The 20,347-nt window shown below is 42.0% G+C and overlaps 1 protein-coding gene across 1 annotated transcript in view; it reads left to right on the top strand.

The window, feature by feature from the left end:
* LOC120930383 (chloride anion exchanger-like) overlaps nt 1-19,877 on the top strand; it is a 28,346-nt gene extending 8,469 nt beyond the window's left edge. The window contains exons 3-9 of the mRNA XM_040341574.1: nt 694-804; nt 2,767-2,945; nt 6,624-6,788; nt 8,577-8,723; nt 11,189-11,271; nt 13,832-13,979; nt 19,755-19,877. Coding sequence (XP_040197508.1) covers nt 694-804; nt 2,767-2,945; nt 6,624-6,788; nt 8,577-8,723; nt 11,189-11,271; nt 13,832-13,979; nt 19,755-19,877 — 956 coding nt within the window. The remainder of the gene's footprint in view (nt 1-693; nt 805-2,766; nt 2,946-6,623; nt 6,789-8,576; nt 8,724-11,188; nt 11,272-13,831; nt 13,980-19,754) is intronic.
* Nucleotides 19,878-20,347: the final 470 nt, after the last annotated feature.

The following is a 20,347-nucleotide window of genomic DNA, read 5'->3' as shown; positions in this document are numbered from 1 at the left end:
TTTATATTCTTTATATATGTGATCCACAGCCCTGGGTGCCATCTTCGGGATGTCTGTGTCACAGTTAGACACCGAACTCCCACAAGATTTTGGCAGCCATTTTGGACAGAGGTGTCCAAAGTTCAAAGTTCTCAACCTGCATCACAGGGAGAAGAGAACTGCACAGTTGAGGAAATTCCATTTCTTTTGGTGGCAAAGCTGAAAGCTAGGATGTAAAGGTTAGAGGCTGGTGATTCCTGAGACTATGTCCCACTGAATTTGGGAGCAAATGCAATTACCTGCTTGTGTGATTGGCTTTACCAGAAGTCTACATAAGATACAATTCAAGTCAAAGTCAAATTTTAGGCACCCTCTGCAATAGGAATTTCAGTTTTGGTGAAATACTCCCCAATGGTTAAATGCTTGAAGGGATTTACACCCTGTTGCTTTTGACTATAATATACCAGACATTCCCATTCAGATTCAGTCTGTTTAGGACATGGTGAAACAAATAGAGCTCCTCTGAGCAACAAAAGGTAGGAATCTGACTTAAGGTTTGCCAAAATCTCTGCAATGTAGATTGATCACCCAGAGGGGATTATTTTTTCTCAAGAAAAGTAGAGTTAGTCTTTAACAAACTTGCATAGTTCTGAGTGTGTGTGTTTGTTGAAAAGAGAAAACACAAACTGGAGTATATTGATTCCTGTTTTCTAGGCTTGGCATTTGCTCTTCTGGTAAATGTTTCCCCAGTTTATGGACTCTATTCGGCTTTTTATCCCACATTAATATATATTTTCCTTGGAACATCTAAACATATCTCTGTCGGTAAGTAAAATCTTTGTATTAAAATTATCATCCTTTGTTCATAAAATGACAACATATTACAGTTTGTACATTTATATAATAAAAGGGTGCAAACTACAAAACTGGTACAAGCACTATTGACAGAAAGAGAGTAGAGCCCTGCCTGAACAGACATTTTAAGCTAATAAATTACAGTGTAACTTTAGGCCAAAAATACTAAGGCCCCTTTCACATTGAGGCGTTATTCATGCGGTACAGCGCTAAAAATAGCGCTGCTATACCGCATGAATAAATATTGCCCTGCAGGCTTCAATGTGAAAGCCCGAAAGCCCGAAGGCTTTCACACTGAAGCGGTGCGGTAGCAGGACCGCTCCAAAAGTCCTGCTAGCCGCATCTTTGGAGCGGTATAGGAGCGGGGTGTTTACCGCGCCTTCCTATTGAAATCAATGGGAAACCGCGGTAATACTGCCCGCAATGCGCCTCTGCAGAGGCGCATTGCGGGCGGTAATAACCCTTTTTCGCCCGCTAGCGGGGGTTAAAACCTCACCGCTAGCGCCCGAATATCACGGTAAATACGACGGTATAGCGGCGCTAAAAATAGCATGGCAATACCGTCACCGCACCTCCGCTGCCCAATGTGAAAGCAGCCTTAGGGGCACACAGGCAGAAATTTTAATGCAGAAGAGACATGCTTTGTCTCTTCTGCAATAGTTACTTACCTGCTTGTCCATCCCTGTACAGTGAGCTCTGCATGCATTGCTCATTGTAGCAAAACTTGGGAAAGCCGAATCTGACTGAACTCCTGTACACGCGCGCCATCGATTGAGACTTGGAAGCCAGCCACCCAAAGATGTCAGGGGCTGAATGGGGAGCTCCAGGATGCCGCATCGCTGAAGCTGAGGTGCGTATAGGCATGCCATGAATGCTAACTCTCACATTCGCTTATGCTGTCAACCAAACTGGTGTTATTAATGATCACATGTACAGCAGTTACAGATCAAACAGAGGCTAAGATGGCAGTTTCCTTGGCTTAAAACAATAGGAGGGTTTAGTTCTGGAAAGGTTTTACTTACCTGAGCCCGAATCTGCTGTGCGCGTCCCCCGACGTCCTCTTCTCTTCAGAGTCTGGCCATCAATTGGCTAGATTTGCTAGAATGATAGCAGTGCAGCCATTGGCTCGCGCTGCTGTCAATCACATGCAACGATGCGCGCGCACCGGGGGCGGGGCCATGTGATACAGTTGGCAGGTAATGGCCGCCGGTTGTATCACAGGAGCGCGCCTGCAAGCTCAACCCCTTGGGAGAGTGATTCCCATGAAGGGGGTTAGCTGGTGCAGGGAGGAGCCGAGACAGCTGCCGAGGGACCCCAGAAGACCAGGATCAGGGCCACTGTGTGCAAAATGAGCTGCACAGTGGAGGTAAGTATAACATGTTTGTTTTTGTTTTTTTAAACTGGAACCCTTAGTGTCCCTTTAAACTGCTGTTAAAATGCATATGTAACTATAGAGAGGTGTTGTGTATGTACAAAAATGTTATGAGTGGTACCTTCGTCCCATCGAAATAAAAAAAAATAAGAATTGGGAAGAGGCTGTGTGTGGACTTTTGAGGTACCGTATATTAACTGATGATACAGTCAAAATTAAGAAATTAGAAAAAGATTTTATTACAAAATTATATATGTTAACATATTCATAGAATAGAAGAATGAATCATGACAATCATGAAGGGACTTTGTTACATCCTATCGTTACCCAATATAACATTGAAAACATCCACAGAAAATACTTAGTCATTGCTCAACATGTTTTGCGGGTTTAGCCGCTTCTTCAGGAGCTCTTATTGTATGATCAAGTGGTAAATAGATAGGATTGTCATGTGACTAAAGAAATAGAGAAAACACATACATGTTACATTATTGTGAATATATATGGTCACATTTTATGTAAAAAGAATGTAACTATGTAATTATTTGTATCTCTTCTAGGTCCATTCCCTGTGTTAAGCTTGATGGTAGGGTCAGCTGTGATGAGGTTAGTCCCAGATCCTGTCGATGAGGATGGAACAGTGAATTATAATGTACTAAATAACACAGACGAATTGACAATTGCTGAACAAAGAGTTCTTGTTGCTGCATCTGTTACAGTACTTGTTGGTATATTCCAGGTCAGTATCCTACTCATGTAGCAAAAAAAAAATATTATGACCATTAATTGAGTTATTGAGTGTATTTAAACTATTAAGGATGTGAAATATTTTCTAAACATTTCCATGTTCTAAAGCAAATCAGATAAATAAAGATTCCTCTACTATGGAGATTGTGAATGCCATAGCCTAATAAACTGTCTCAGAATGGTGTGGATCCCCTGTGTCATCAGTAGTAGGCCTAGGACCCCCTGAGGTATGGAGACCAAAGAGTGTCTTTCCTTTGAAGGGACCAGTGTGTTTGGATTTGACACTCCCACATCACAGCCTTCCTCTACTGGTTTTAGCCGGGTGACTACTTAACCGAATCAACAGACAAAAAGTAATCCACAAAAAGACATGTTTTCGCAGATAGTATTTAGGTTAAATAGTGACACAAAGAGAAGGCCAAGGCAGCTAAAGTTCTGACAACAATAGAACTACTGCATCAGCCAAGAAGGTGAACAAGTGGTATCACAGAGCACAAGAAAATCTGCTGGGTAACAAACAAAATTCACACAAATCATGAACAGTCCCTAACAATAGAATGAGTTCTTCACAGGAATTGAGCAAACTAAGTGCTAATGGGAAGAGGTTGAAGAGCGACAAACGGATTTAGTCTACTATTAATAAGACAGCGATTTTGACAGCGACACCAGATTTTGAGGGACTATCCATGATCCCTCTGTCCCTCTTTCTTCATCATGTATCCCTCATTTTGGTCTAATCTATATAGTTTTATAGTTTTACCATGGCAGAATGGCTCCCCTGGATGAGCTGCCGTAACTGTACAATCGCTCGTGACAGTGCGAGAAATGGTTCTCTCAGGGGAGAGGAGACAGATTGTGTGTTCATACTGAGTATGAACACCGACCCCCCAATCCCCTAGTCAGCCCCCCCCCCCCCCCCCCCCCGCACAGCTAGAACACATCTAGGACAGTTAACCCCATGAACGCCCCCTAGTGTTAACCCCTTCCCTGCAAGTGACATTTATACAGTAATCAGGGCACTTTTATACCACTGATCGCTGTATAATTGTCAATGGTTCCAATGTGTCAAAAGTGTCCGATCTGCCATAATTCTATCCACTATTTTGTAGACACTATTGGGTAGATTCAGGTAGGGGCGCGCTAATTTGCGGTGGCGTAGCCTAGCGTGTTTACACTACACCGCCTTAAGTAAGAGAGGCAAGTACATGATTCTCAAAGCACTTGCCTCCTTACTTAGGGCGGCGTAGTGTAAACGCGGCGGGCGTAAGGGCACCTAATTGTAATGGTAATGAGGCTTGACCTCAAGTTTTTGACATTTTTTAGCTACTGCGCATGCGCCGGGCGCCTACATTTCCCAGTGCGCATTGCGGCTAAGTACGCCGTACGGGCCTATTGATTTTGACGTGGACGTAAACGACGTAACTCCCGATTCGCGGACGACTTACGTAAACGATGTAAAAAATTCGAACCTCGCGGCGGGAACGGCGCCCATATTTTAACATTGTTATTCCACCTAATAGGTGGAATAACTTTAGGCCTTACGGAAACGGAGTAAATCGACTGCGACGGCCGGGCGTCCGTTCGTGAATCGTAGAATATGTAAATGAGTTTCTACGCCGGCCGCAATGGAAGCGCCACCTAGCGGCCATCCGAAAAATTGCAATCTAAGATAGGACGGCGCAAGCCGTCGTATCTTAGATATGTTTAAGCGTATCTCTGTTTGAGCATACGCTTAAACATACGTCGGCGTAGATTCTGAGTTAGGTCAACTTATCTACTGATAAGTCGGCCTAACTCTACCTGAATCTACCTATATAACTTTTGTGCAAACCAATCAATATATGCTTATTGCGATTTTGTTTACCAAAAATATGTATAAAAATACATATTGGCCTAAACTGAGGAAAACATATATATATATTTTTAAATTGGGATATTTATTATAGCAAAATTGAAAAGATATTGGGGGTTATTTACTAAAGGCAAATTCACTTTGCACTACAAGTGAAAGTGCACTTGAAATTGCACTGAAAGTGCACCTGGAAGTGCAGTCGCTGTATATCCGAGGGGGACGTGCAAGGAAAATAAAAAAACAGCATTTTAGCTTGCACATGATTGGATAATAAAATCAGCAGAGCTTCCCCTCATTTCAGATCTACCTCTCAGATTTGCAGCGACTGCACTTCCAAGTGCACTTTAGTGAAATTCCAAGTGCACTTTGCACTTGCAGTTTGCAATTGTAGTGCAAAGTGGATTTGCCTTTCGTACATAACCCCCATTATGTTTTTTTCAAAATTGTTGCTCTTCTTTTGTTTAAAGCACAAAAAATAAAAATTGCAGAGGTGATCAAATACCACCAAAAGAAAGCTCTATTTGTGGAAAAAAAAAAGACTTCAATTTTGTTTAAGTACAGCGTGGCACGACCGCGCAATTGTCAGTTAAAGCGATGCAGTGCCGTATCGCAAAATATGGCCTGGTCATTGAGCAGCAAAATCTTCCGGGGCAGAAGTGGTTAAAAAGTGTTTCCCAGTGCTAAACTTTTCATCCAAATTCTAAATTTCACCATTTGTAAAAAGGAATAGTAGTGTTAAAAAAAAACACTTGTGGGTTTAACTTACAATTTTTGTTGTATAATTCTCCTTTAAAGAGGGGGGGGTGGAGGGAAGGAAGTGCTCTGCTTACACACTTTCTCTAATAGATGGGTTGTATGGGGGTATGGGTTGGGACGTATACATATACTGTTGTTTATTGCCTAAATAATACAGTTGGAGGGTTTAAAAAAACTAAGGGCCAGATCCACAAAGGGGATACGCCGGCGTATCTACTGATACACCGTCGTATCCCTGTTTCTATCATTGGAACTGATCCACAGAATCAGTTTCCAATAGATAGGCAGAAGATCCGACATGTGTAAGGTACTTATACTGTCTGATCTTAGGATGCAGTACCGCATCCGCCGCTGGGGGGCATTTCGAGTCGAAATGCCGCTTCGGGTATGCAAATTAGCACTTACGGAGATCCACAAAGCTTTTCAGCTTCGTTTTTTCTCCATAAGTATTAGTTTGCAATCGTAAAATTAGGGCTGCTTTTACAAGGCCTAAACTGTTTAGGCCTTGTAAAAGTAGACCCTTCTATCCCGCGTCGCCGTCTTTTTTTTTTCAAATTTTTTTTTTCCCGCCGCAACTCGTATTTTTTTTTACGCCCGTCGCGATTCTCAAAACCCGGCGCAACGTAAAACCGCGCAAAGCACGTCGGGAAAATGACGTCGTGAGCATGCGCAGTACGGCCGGCGCGGGAGCGCGCCTAATTTAAATGGGACTCGCCCCATTTGAATAGGAACGCCTTGCGCCGGCCGGATTTAAGTTACACAGCCGAAAATTTCTAGGTAAGTGCTTTGTGGATCGGGCACTTAGGTAGAAATTTTCCGGCAGTGTAACTTAAATGGGAATATTTAAGTTACGGCGGCTGGCTGTGGATCTGGCCCTAAGACACACATTTTCATAACTTTAGATTTCGGTCATGTGTAGTACACCTGCAAGATATAGTAGCTGGACAAATCCCTTTGTACATACAAATATCAAAAGGGAAGAATATAAAAAGAAAAATATATATATATAAGTAAAAAAAAAGGGAAAATTGTGCTGACCACTGTTTCATTGTTTCCATACAGCTGGTGTTTGGATTGTTACATGCAGGGTTTATAGTTATTTACCTGTCAGACCCTCTCATAAGTGGTTTTACTACTGCAGCTGCTATACATGTTCTAGTGTCCCAGCTTAAGTTTGTACTTGGACTAAAGATATCAAACTTCAGTGGACCTTTGTCACTGTTTTTCGTGAGTATCTTTTATTTTATTTATTTTTTGCTTTTTTTATTGCTTATTCACACTATGTACAATTATTGCATTTTTTCACATAGAAAAATGCAGGTAACTGCAATTACACGCAGAAAACAAAAATATTTGTTGTCTTGTTCACACCAGAACGTAGTGCTAGACTGCCTTCCAGAGTAGTTTGATATTATGCAGAAGTACAGGGGATTGCCTGTATCTGAACACTTTGTTACATATATCTGCTGCATCTATTCACATAAAAGATTTTTACATGCTGCCATTGTTTAGCAACAGTATATAAAGTGTAACATCATGTAAACATCAATATTTAGTTGTATGAATAAAGTTTTATTTTATTGTATTTCTGTTCCCCCGTCTCAAAATGCAGCCCGCGGTTCGGGACTGGCACAAACGCGGTGACGTCAGCACGTCGCTCCTCCCTACGTGTTTTGTTACAGATGACAATGAAGATATTTGCCAGCACACCATGGAACGACATGTCTGACATGCCTGACGAAGGGGTCCTGCGTGACTCTGAAACGTTGCACTCTCCCTGTGTTGTGAGCATGCAATAAATTATCTGTTTGGATGCTATTTATGTCGTTCCATGGTGTGCTGGTAAATATCTTCATTGTGACTTGAACCAGTATCCAGCTGGTTGTTGCTGTGGCACCCAAATTGGAAGAGCTTATCCAGGAAAGTGTGCGATGGGAATATGAAGTATTACTTGTCACAGAAGACGTTGTCCTCTAGCCCCAGGACAATGTCATCAATTTTTTTGTGTTTTTTATCTGCAAGTTTTACTTCTCATTGATGTAAGTGCAACATCTTTTTTTACTTAAATAAACCATAAGATTTCACACAATGGAGGTTTTATCTTTTCTTGGAACCCCTTTATGATCGAGTCCATTGGGCGGTGGAGGCCTAATAGCGCAATCTCCCTGGTTCATCAAAGGCCCTGGCTGGGTATAGCCACAAGTGTCTTAGACCTCCCGTTATAGGAGGTCTCAGGAGCTGGTAAGCGGTAATTTTATGAGGTGGAGGTGTAATTATCCACGTTTAAGGGATTCTTTGAATATCACGTCACTATATAGACTTCCATGCTTTTTATGCATATAGACTTTCTTCATCAATTGTTCATATTTTCCCCCCAATTTTTTTTTATTTAGCACTGTTTATTTTTGATTTATTGTTTATGGTGTGTATATCTCACATGAAAATTGCAGCTTGCATGGTCACACATTGGTTTATTTCTGATAGCGCTGTATTATTTTTTGATTTACATAGAGCAAGGGTCCTGCCCTGCCACTGTTGGTCAGGGAACAAGATTTGTTACTCAGATTATAACTGCTTTGGAGAGAAAACAATCTGTTTTAGCCCAGGTTCACACTGACAGCGGGAATGAATTTGTGCGAGTTCAGCTGAACTTGCACAATTTCGTTTCAATGTCAGTCCCGACTTCGGGGACGCTTTCAGAGACTTCTGTGTGGGTTGCTGCACAGATGTCAATGGAAATCGCACCCTGATGTCGCTAAAAGTAGTACAGAAACTACTTTTGCAAATGCGGCGTTGCACCGATTTAGACGTGCCATTGCCGGCAAGTTCCCACCAATTTGGCATGCGATTTGACATGTCAAATTGCATGCCAAATCGCTCCAATGTGAACCAGGGCAGAATATGCACTACTTTGTTTTGATACACCTGAAATATATTTTACTCGTTTAAACTGAAGCTTTGATTGGGCTTTAAAAAAGCTGATATATGTTTTTTTTTATGATTCTGTTATTGCAGACACTAGAGGACATCTTTCAGAAGATAAATAATACAAACATCGCTGACCTTGCTACATCAATCATCATTATGGTTGTGGTCCTTATTGTTAAAGAACTGAATGATCGATATCAGATAAAAATACCCATCCCCGCTGAGCTAATAATGGTAAGATTTATGGCATTTTTTTATTAATTCGTTTTTTTATTAGAAATGGCGGTGATCTGTGATTTTTATCGTGACTGTGACATTATGGCGGACACATCAAACACTTTTGATGATATTTTAGGACCATTGTCATTTATACAGCAATCAGTTCTATAAAAATGCACTGATTACTGTGTAAATGACACTGGCAGGGAAGGGGTTAGCCACTAGGGGGCGAGGAAGGGGTGAAGTGTGTCCTAGGTAGTGATTCTAACTGTGTAGGGGCCGGGCTACCAGTGACATGACATTGTTCACTGCTCCCGATGACAGGGAGCAGTAGATCAGTGTCCTGTCACAAGGCAGAACATGGAAATGCCTTGTTTTCATGGGCATCTCCCCGTTCTGCCACTCCGTGACACGATCGCAGGACACCGGCAGACATCAAGTCCGCGGGTCCCGCGGGCATGGTCACGAAGCTTGCGGCAGGGGAGCGCGCGTACAGGTACGTTGCTTTGCGCAGCCTGCCATTCTGCCAAAGTATAAGTACAGGAGGCGGTCGGCAAGCGGTTAAGGTCTGCTGCATGTAAGCCAAACTAAAGGTATTAGAAAAAGTAACTTCTTTTTTTAAACTCCCTAGGCCTAAATTAGCATTTAATCCTTGAGTGCAATGGCAGCCCAACTGCAAGGGACGATTGCTCCTTTCCCTGAAGATATGCGTTAAAAAATGTGTGTATTTTCCATATTGCCTTTAAGCCTACATGTAAATGACCCTCTCCCACTGTACAGTATGGAGTCTGTCATTTCTGAAACTGTTAAGCCCCGTACTCATGATCAGAACATCGTACAAAAAATACCACTTTTGAAACGATCGTACGATAATCTGATCGTTAGTACACAACTGTCGTCCAAAATTTTCCCAAGGGACAGACATGAAACATTTTCCCGTACAATACCAGATTGTATGATTTTCATTTAATCAGTACAGTTTTTTTCTGAAAATACAATACAAATACACTACAACACATTACATCAATTCTGAATTTTTATTTTGTCGTACGAGAAATTTCGTACTTTAGAAACCTATTTGTTTTTCGATATAGAGACTAGTATCCCAAAAAACGATCATTCATCCAATAATCTTATTGTGTGTACTAGGCTTTAGACTGTTATGCTGATGCTCTGTCTACTAGACTTTGAATTGCCAACCTGGAGCATGATGAAGCCTTTTCTTTAAGTTTATTGATTCTTGTTCTAAGTCAGTTACTCAGAGAGCAGTAACGCCAGAGAGTATGCATAACTACCAGGCAACTATCAGGTGGCAAGCCCTAATATTTCTTCCATGAGAGAGGTACTTTAAGATTGTGACTCCATGTATAATTTGTGTTAAAAATATTTGTTGGCATGTTTTATTTTGAGTCTACAAACATGAGGGTTCTGCTCCAGAAAATATTATTTTTACATTAAAGGGGTTGTAAAGGTTTTTTATTTTCTAAATAGGTTCCTTTAAGCTAGTGCATTGTTGGTTGATTTACATTTTCCTTTGATTTCCCTTCTAAATATTTTTTTCTTTGTTTTCTTTGTCTGAATTTCTCACTTCCTGTTCCTCTTCAGTAAGCTGTTCTGGCTGACTAACCCCCATGGATGATGGTGGAAAGCTTACTGAGGAGAAACAGGAAGTGAGAAATTCAGACAAAGAAAACAGAACATTTAGAAGACTCGGGCTTGCCTCGCTGCAGCCAGAGACAAAGTTACTTACCTTGTCCCTGGATCCAGCGATGCCACCGCGCCACACAGCGTCCTCCTGTGCCGCTGATCTCCGTTCCCTGCGACGTTACGACGCACGGGAGCGGAGAACGGCGCCAAATTCAAAAACGTAAACAAACACATTACATACAGTATACTGTAATCTTATAGATTACAGTACTGTATGTAAAAAATACACACCCCCCTTGTCCCTAGTGGTCTGCCCAGTGCCCTACATGTACTTTTATATAATAAAAACTGTTATTTCTGCCTGCAAACTGGAAATTGGAAATTCGTCATAAAAAAATAAAAGTAATGACAGCGACAATTCTGCAACTGAGCAAATTTCAGTGATTTTGAGTTGATTACATTATTGAATAATTTTTATTAGAATTATATTATTATTTGTTATAATTATTTATAATTATTTATTATATTATAATTTATAATTTTGTTTTTAAAAAAATGTCATACCCGGGATGCCTATTAGAAGCTTGTTTGGTCAGATTTAAGTGAGTTATTCCTAAGAATTACAGGCCTACAGTATAAAACGCCAAATTTCCTTACAAATAATGGTCCCGCTTTCAGCACCTTTTTTCTGAAATAATCATACCGCCAGGGAAGTTAAAGGCGCCTATTTAGAAAATAAAAAACAAACCTTTACAATCCCTTTAACTGTTATAGTATATAAATGCCTGTAATATATAATGATTAAATAACCTGGTTAATATTTTGTGTTACAGACCATTTTAGCAACTGGCATATCATATGCATTTGACTTCAGTAGAAAATTTCATGTACAGATAATTGGAGAATTAGAAAGTGGGTAAGTGTGTCTGTAGTGATATGAAGGGTTTTCCGGGGAAAGACTTGCACACTGCACTGGGTAGCCCTATAAAATAAAAGGGTTGAGAACTAACATTATGTCCCATTTAGATCTCTTCATTTTAGTGTTTAGCTTAAAAGATGATAGGGCCATGCCACCTTAGCTTGCAAGCCATGAGGTAAAGATTGTAAAAATGTGTAAGGAAAAGTTAAACACTCTGGGCCAGATTCACAGTGGACTTACGACGGCGTATCTCCACGTACGCCGTCGTAAGTCCGAATGTGAGCCGTCGTATCTTAGAATCAGTTACGCATAGATTTGGCCAACATACGAGCGGCGTAAGTCTCCTACGCCGTCGTATCTTGGGTGCATATTTACGCTGGCCGCTAGGGGCGCTTCCGTAGATTTACGCGTCAAATATGTAAATTAGGTAGATACCCTGATTCACGAACGTACTTGCGCCCGCTACGCCGTTTACGTTAGGCTTACGTCCGGCGTAAAGTTACCCCTGCTATATGAGGCGCAGCCAATGCAAAGTATGGATGTCGGCAAGCGTATCTTTTTACGTGCGTAGGTTACGTTCACGTCACAGGCATTGGGCCTGGCATATCTTATGGAGTAAATTAGACGTGATACTGAGCATGCGCGCGCATGCACGGTCGTTAGGCGCGTCATTTACATTTGGTCACGATTCATTTACATACAACACGCCCCCTACCAGCCTATTTTGAATTAGGCGGGCTTACGCCGGCCAATTTACGCTACGCTGCCGCAACTTACGGAGCAAGTGCTTTGTGAATACTGCACTTGCCTGTCCAAGTTGCGGAGGCGTAGCGTAAATAGGATACGCTACGCCCGCACAAAGATACGGCCAGATACGTGAATCTGGCACTCTTACTGTAAATGGCTGCACCACACAAATAATGTGATATTATTGTACCAAATAATAAAATAAAATAAATACCTCTAGTGTGTAAATAAACTGGAGGTAATTAAGACCAACTTTAAGTTAGCGTACCGAAACAGGTAAAGTTTTTGTCTTTGTATGCTGTGTTGCAGAGCAGAACATTTTCCGCCGTTACCCTCTTCTCATCTCCACACCTGTCACTGGTTGTTAAAGCGGTAGTAAACTCCATAAACAAACAAAAATCAATTTCCTCCTGCAAGGCGATGTGATAATGTGCTAGTATGCATCACATACTAGCATATTATGTGAAATGTACCTAAAATGAAGCCCTCCAGTGGCACGCTGCCACTGCTCACAGGGCTTCCACCTTCACTGGGTTTTCCTTACGGGTTTGTGAGCTCCAGTCTTATAAAAGGACAATCCGCAATGATGTCACTCCCGTACATGCGTGTGGGAGACTTCACAGCCAACAGTCTCCTAACAATCAGTGATGCTACAGTGGGCAGAGCCTTACTGGAAATCTAACAAACTCTCTCCTTGTGATTGACAACAGGCAGGGGGCAGATTCTATAGCCAATAGTAGGCTGTATATTAGCCAATGATCCACCCACTGCCTGCTGTCAGTCACAAGGACAAGGATGGACTGGCCATTGGGACTACAGGGAGTTTCCCGGTGGGCCGATGGCTCAGTGGGCCGGCCTCAGTGACAGGGGACCGCCGCCCCCCTCCACTCCTCTGTCTCTCCCTTCCCGCAGCGCTCACCTTTGGGGAACAGAGAAGCAGGCGGAGCACCAGAGGAGCAGGGGGGATGACAGAGGAGCATGGGGGAGGGAACAGACAGCTGACTCAACAGCTATGGCCTGGGAGTTTCTCACTTCTGCCTAATCTTGTCCCATAAGGGGGAGCACCAAACTGATTCTTTGCCCCGGGTGAAATAATGTCTAGCTTCCCCACTGGTACTGCCTATAAGAGTACCAATACCAGCCGTTCTACTCTAGTAAAGTAGAACGGCTAGTGGCTAGTGAAGGTGGAGAGGGGGCTTGGATGGCCTGGGGGGGTGCGGGAGTTGTCCGGCCATGGGAGAGACCTGTCAAAGTGGGCCAGTCTGGATGAAGTCCAGGGCCAAATTTTTGTCTCAGTCCAGCCCTGCACAAGGACATCAGTGGACTTGATGGGGAACGAGTGTCTGCAAAACCCCATAAGGCTCCATCCACCCTGCCTTAAAACTCCCAGCTGCTACAGTGTCTGTGTGACAGCTGTGGAGGAAAGAGGAAGTTGGCTGCAGCCGAGCCCCCCCAACGTGTTTCATTCTGGGGAACCATGAGTAAGCTCTGGGGCGGAGTGAAACATGTTCTACAGTACAGCTTGGCTGGAGACCGAACTAAGGCTGTCATTTCACATATCCACAGGGTCTTGCAGTGATGTGTGGCACATAGGACCTATTTTTGTCTGTCGGAAAAGTAGATGTTTAGATTTTTTTTTCACACAAAGGACTGGCTGTAGAAAGCCATCCTGCAATAACACTATGTTTGTTTACTGCCTTGATAAATAAAAGATACAGGCAAACATGCTTTGATTGTTCCTAGGTGTCCTTGTCTCATGCATGGTCCACTACTGCCAGTGCCACTTTTCTTATATTTTTCTTATATGCAGATATCAGCCTCCCATAACACCAAGCATATCCATTTTCGAAGAATGTATGATTGAGGCCTTTACTATTGCTATCGTGGCCTTTGCCATTGGATTTTCTGTTGCCAGAGTCTATTCAAACAAACACGATTACCCAATAAATGGAAACCAGGTAATTTATTATTTTTCAAGATTTATTCCTTTTAGAGTATACAATGGTGCAAAGCTTTTTAAGGGTGAACTCCAGGCAAAGAGCTAAAACCACAATTTAAAGGGTCACTAAAGGATTTTATTTTTTAGCTAAATAGCTTCCTTTACCTTACTGCAGTCCTGGTTTCATGTCCTCAATGTTCGTTTTTGCTTTGCTGTTGCTGTAATTCCTCTCTGTTCTGGACACTTCCTGGTTGTCTGTTTCCTGATCACCACAGTACTTGGAGATTTCTCACTGTGGTGACTAATCAAGGAGGTGTGATTACTGTGTGTCAGCACCAATCCAGTTTCGTTTTACAATCCATCACTGCCCTCTATTGGCTCTTTGTCTCTGTACATCAGAGAACCAGGAAACAACAGCAAAAACGAAACTAAACTGCAAGTACATTATATGATTGTTTTTTATCTATTTTTAATCATTTTCAAAAGGAATCAGTTAACTATTATGTCTCTATGTAGTGGGATGATACTGCGCTGGTCTGTGTGGGTGTGGAATTGATATTGATGTAAATTGTTAAACCAATCCCACAAAATATTGAAATCAGAATATAAAATAAGTGCTGCTGCAGCAAAAATAATGTCAGATAAAACATAAACAGAATATAAATAAAAATTGAGCTGCGCTGCACGAACAATAGATCAGATATGGTGATCAAAATACCAACATATGTGATGAAACATACAATGTTAATAGGTGCATGACATCCATACAAATAATGCTGATCAAAAGTTCATATGAAATAAAACATGAATAAAGTGACATGTGCATGCATGAACCTCAGTGCAAAACACATGTGATGAATCCAAAAAAAAGTTCATAAAGTGTTCAATCTCCGTGCAAATTCAAATGTAAATCACAGGTAAGTGCTGAAAGTATCCCAGGAAACCGTGTCTGTTTAGCAGGATAGAAGAAAGCCTCCACCTCCTATCTCTAATCTGCTTACCGACTTAAGTAGATCCCTAATGAAAGAGATCATATGCACATTTGGCTCATCAGCCCTGTGAATTTGTGGTAATAGTTCAGCAAGCCAAGGTATGATCGCAGCTGCTGGACGTTGGTTGGGGCTGGAGCTTTGACTAAAGCATCAACCTTGGCTTCCGTGGTGTGTATACCTTCTGCATCCACAAGGTGGCCACAAAACTCCAATTTAGGCACCATGAATTGGCATTTTGCTAAGTTCACTTTCAGGCCCTGTTCTTGGAGTCTCGCCAACACAAGCTCCACATTCTGCTTGTGTTCCTGGTCGGTCCGTCCTGTAATGAGCATGTCATCTAGCAGGCACTGAGTGAAAGGAATGTCCGCCAAAATCTCATCCATTTTTCGTTGCCAAATGGCTGGGGCAGAGGCTACCCCAAACACCATCCGATTATATTGATACAGTCCCTTGTGGGTGTTGATGGTCAGAAACTTGCGGGAAGAAGGATGGACCTCAAATTGTAAATATGCTTGTTTGAGATCAAGCTTGGTGAACTTTTGACCTCCTGCAAGAGAGGCAAACATGTCATCTACTCTGGGTAGGGGATACTGGTCTATTTCCAGTTGAGAGTTCAGTGCCATGCGGAAATCGCCACAAATGCGCAAGTCCCCATTCGATTTCTTTACCGGTACAACTGGTGATGCCCACTCGCTGTGCTCTACCTTTGAGATGACACCTTGTTCCTCCAGCCGACTTAGTTCTGCTTCCACACCTGCTCGGAGTGCGAAAGGTACTGTCCGAGCTTTGAAGAACTTAGGCTGAGCGTTGGGTTTCAGCTTGAGTCTCACACAGTCATGCTTTATTTTTCCCAACTGGTCATCAAAAATCTTTGGGAACCGCTGCTTCAGGGACACCACCCATCCCTCATTATCTCCTAATGGAATGGTAACGGTGTTACAGGGACTTATGGCGATGTCTGGCATACCAAAGTGAGCAATCCAGTCTCTCCCAAAGAGAGGGGGTCCCCCATTTTCTAGGATATATAATGGCAGTCTCTTTGTCTGACCCTTGTACAATACCTTTACTTTTGCGTAACCCAGTGGGTGGAGTATCTGTTTTGAGTATGTCTGCAGTTTGATTGGTGTTGGGCGGACAGTTTTTCGGGTCTGAAGTTGTCTCCATTGTTTCTGGGTGATAACTGAAACTGCTGCTCCTGTGTCTACATCCATCCTGAGTTTCTTTCCCTCAACGGTTACATCTACAGTCATTGCGGAGGGTGCTGAATGCATATGATGTATGTCCAACCTGTGGAGCATTTCCTCATCCTCTGACTCAGATGATGATGTATATCTTCCCACCATATATGTCTTAGTCTTGGGGTTCAGAGGTTGTTTATCTCGCACCTTCTTGCTACGGCAAACTCGTTTCAGATGGCCGGTCCTACCGCAATTATGACAGGTCTGATCCTTAAACCGGCAGACTTTGTAATCATGGTCTGTATTCCCACAATGGTAGCAAGCTGACTCCCGGCTTGGTGGGGGTCTGTATTTCCAGTTTGCAGCAGTTGGCTTGACTGCTGTTCTGAAAACTTCCTGCTTCACCTCTTCCCTTCTGCTCTGGGGGTTCAATTCCTCTGTATCTTTCACAGCCATTTCCATCACTGAAGCTATCTCAATTGCCTTTGTAAGGGTAAGGTCTTTTTCTGTTAACAGTCTCTTTTGTGTTGACTCACAATTCAGTCCCATGACAAACTTATCTCTCAGTGCAGTAGGTAGGTAGTCCCCAAAAGAACAGGTCGAGGCTAGTCTGCGAAGGGCGAGCACATAAGCTTTAATCTGTTCACCTGTCTGCTGCTGCCTCTGATAGAAGCGAAATCTTTCTGCAATTTCTAATGGTTTAGGCTGGAAGTGATCCTCTAGCAGTGTCAGCAGCTCTGCCAATGTCTTAGCTGCTGGTTTTACAGGGGAAAGCAGATCCCTCAGAGTGTCATATGTCTTGGCCCCAACCACTGTCAGAAACACTGCTACTTGCCTGTTGTCTGGGATGGCATTTGCACTGAAATACTGTTCCAGCCTCTCAACCCAGGAACTCCAGGATGTCTGTTCTCCAAACTCACTTAATGTCCCGATTAATGACATTTTCCTGCTGGGATCTGTGATTGCTTTTATCCAGGTGACAATCCACAATGTCTTTGTCTCTCTCTCAGACTGATAGACACTTTGTAAATCCCATCCTCGTCGCCACTGTTATATCCTCTGTGTTGTGAGGGACACAAGACTCTGGTCTGGAACAATGGATGTTTATTCAGTACAGCCTGTACACTGCAACATGCATCTCAGGACATTACATATCTCTGCTTCCTACATGTGGTCTCTCTAAGATGGCTACTATGCCCCTTGACCCTTGTCATCACTGCTGGGTGGAGCCAGCCTTAAAGTGCCAGTACATGTGAAACCCTTCAGGTATAACATGTTGTTTCTCAGTCAATCCAGCAAATAGGTCTCCACCTCAGTATTTGCAATGTAACTCTCCAACAGGTCACCCCACGGATAGTGATCCAAAAAGGAAAAAGAGCCAACATAGAGCAGTATTGCAATGTAAAGGGTGATCTATTAAAACATTGGTTGCACTCACATTTCAGCAGAAAACAATGGGCATTTGTTTTTAAAATTAGCCGGCCGGCTCTCTCATACCGCTCGTCCTTCCGGATGGCAGTGAAGGCACACAGATGGGGACGTCAGCACACCGCTCCTCCCTACGCCGTTTCGTCCAATAGCAGACTTCCTTCATTGAGTGTAACCAATGTTTTAATAAATCACCCTTTACATTACAATACTGCTCTATATTGGCTCTTTTTCCTTTTTGGATCACTATCCGTGGGGTGACCTGTTGGAGAGTTACATTGTGAATACTGAGGTGGAGACCTATTTGCTGGATTGACTGAGAAACAACAGGGCTGATGAGCCAAATGTGCATATGATCTCTTTCATTAGGGATCCACTTAAGTCGGTAAGCAGATTAGAGATAGGAGGTGGAGGCTTTCTTCTATCCTGCTAAACAGACACGGTTTCCTGGGATAATTTCAGCACTTACCTGTGATTTACATTTGAATTTGCACGGAGATTGAACACTTTATGAACTTTTTTTGGATTCATCACATGTGTTTTGCACTGAGGTTCATGCATGCACATGTCACTTTATTCATGTTTTCTTTCATATGAACTTTTGATCAGCATTATTCGTATGGATGTCATGCCCCTTTTAACATTGTATGTTTCATCACATATGTTGGTATTTTGATCACCATATCTGATCTATTGTTCGCGCAGCGCAGCTCAATTTTTATTTATATTATGTCTCCATACCCTGTAAACAGTCATTTCAGCAAAAAAAAAAAAAAAAATCCTTTAGTGACCCTTTAAATACATATATGTTTACTGTTTAACATGTATGATTCAAAATTCCATGAAGCCAGTCCACTGATCTACACACCTCTGGCATACTGCAAAGGTAGACAGGTGATATAATTATTTCCTGGCTCAGCAAAGCAGTTTCCTTGATCACCTCCAGTCTGTTTGTTGGACAATCAAACAGCATCATCACCATTGTCTATTAAACAGAATGATTATCTAGGAAGCACTAAAGCTGATCCAGTAAGTTGTAAGGTGGAGGTGACAGGTGAAGCCTGGCTGACTAGAATTAAAAATGATTTTGTTAGTAAAATAGTAAGCATACAGTATATGTATCTCAAATGTGTTCCTGTGTTTGCCTGAAGTTCCAATTTAAAAATTGTTCTGTATTTTTTTAGTGGTTTGTGGTCACCAAGACAGGAAGTGAGGTAGGAATTTCTAATATGGGACCACAAGCAGCATTAAAACAGTTTATTCGAATGGAAAATGTATAGACCCAAAGTGATAAAGTGATTCAGCGCTGGAAAAAAAATATAATATAAGACTAAACTAAAATAAATTGCAAGCCAGCACTGCAGATATAATCCAAAAAATATCTCAAAGTGAATAAATAAATAAATAGTGCAGCATGGAGCAGACATACATATGAGGTCCATTCTCCACATGGTTAAAGGTTTACCTTCCTTTACATGACAGGACTTTGGTGTTGTAAAACCGCTGGCAACAAAAATTATTTGTATATTGCTTGCTGGTTCCATCTGGTGGACGTTTTTGGAGTTGAACCCTGAAAGCTGCTTGCCATTTACTGTGTGGAGGATATGATATTTGCTTTTTGACCTAGCCACAGGTCGAATCGCTGAGGTGAGAGGCCATCCATTAGCCTTGGTGGAGGATTATCCTGTCCTATGGGTCACAGATCTGATGAAGATTTCTGCACTATATATCACCACTGTATATTTTTTGGAGCACCTTTATCACTTTGCACTTTATGGACTCTATGTATTTATTTTTGATTGTGTATTTATTTTTGATTATTTGAATTTTTAGGCATATTTACTTGCGCTGTACTATTTATTTATTTAAATGTATAGACCCAGCCAGGTTATTATTGCAGTCTACACCCCCAGTACAGAAAGTTATGCCACACTTCATATCCCAAAGGTTGTGGCCCCTGGGACAGGAAATGAAGGAAAGTCTCAACAGGAAACCTTACAGCAATAAAATCTGACACATGATTCGATTTTTCTATACAAAACTAAATATTTTAACTGAAGTTAGGAGTCAATCATGAAGTTTATGTTCACCTGGTACAGTAAATGTGAATGTTCTCAAATCAAAACATGATCAAATATTTTAAAAAAAACTATTTATGTTAATGTTGCTAAATAAAATGTGTGTATTTCATTTCAGGAATTAGTGGCATTTGGATTAGGGAACATAGTTTGTGGCTTTTTCAAAGGTTTTGCTGTTAGCACAGCCCTGTCAAGGTCAGCTGTCCAGGAAAGCACTGGAGGGAAATCTCAGGTACGGTAACATTGTAAGAGGTTTAATGGACTGTATAGAACAATAATGTAAAAAGTAGCACTAAAAAATGCACTAAAGCCTCGTACACACGATCAGTCCATCCGATGAGAACGGTCTGAAGGACCGTTGTCATAGGTAACCGATGAAGCTGACTGATAGTCAGTCGTGCCTACACACCATCGGTTAAAAAAACGATCGTGTCAGAACGCGGTGACGTAAAACACAATGACGTGCTGAAAAAAACGAAGTTCAATGTTTTCAAGCATGCGTCGACTTGATTCTGAGCATGCGTGGATTTTTAACCATTGATTATGCCTACTAACAATCGTTTTTTTCCCATCGGTTAGGAATCCATAGGTTAAATTTAAAGCAAGTTGGCTTTTTTTTAACCTATGGTTAAATAACCTATAGGGCCCACACACGATCGGTTTGGACCGATGAAAACGGTCCATCAGACCGTTGTCCTCTGGTTAACCTAT

This window comes from Rana temporaria, chromosome 3 (genome assembly GCF_905171775.1).
Source record: "Rana temporaria chromosome 3, aRanTem1.1, whole genome shotgun sequence".
Lineage (NCBI taxonomy): Eukaryota > Metazoa > Chordata > Amphibia > Anura > Ranidae > Rana > Rana temporaria.
Note: the sequence above shows the minus strand (reverse complement) of the source record. Positions and strands in the feature narration are given on the sequence as shown.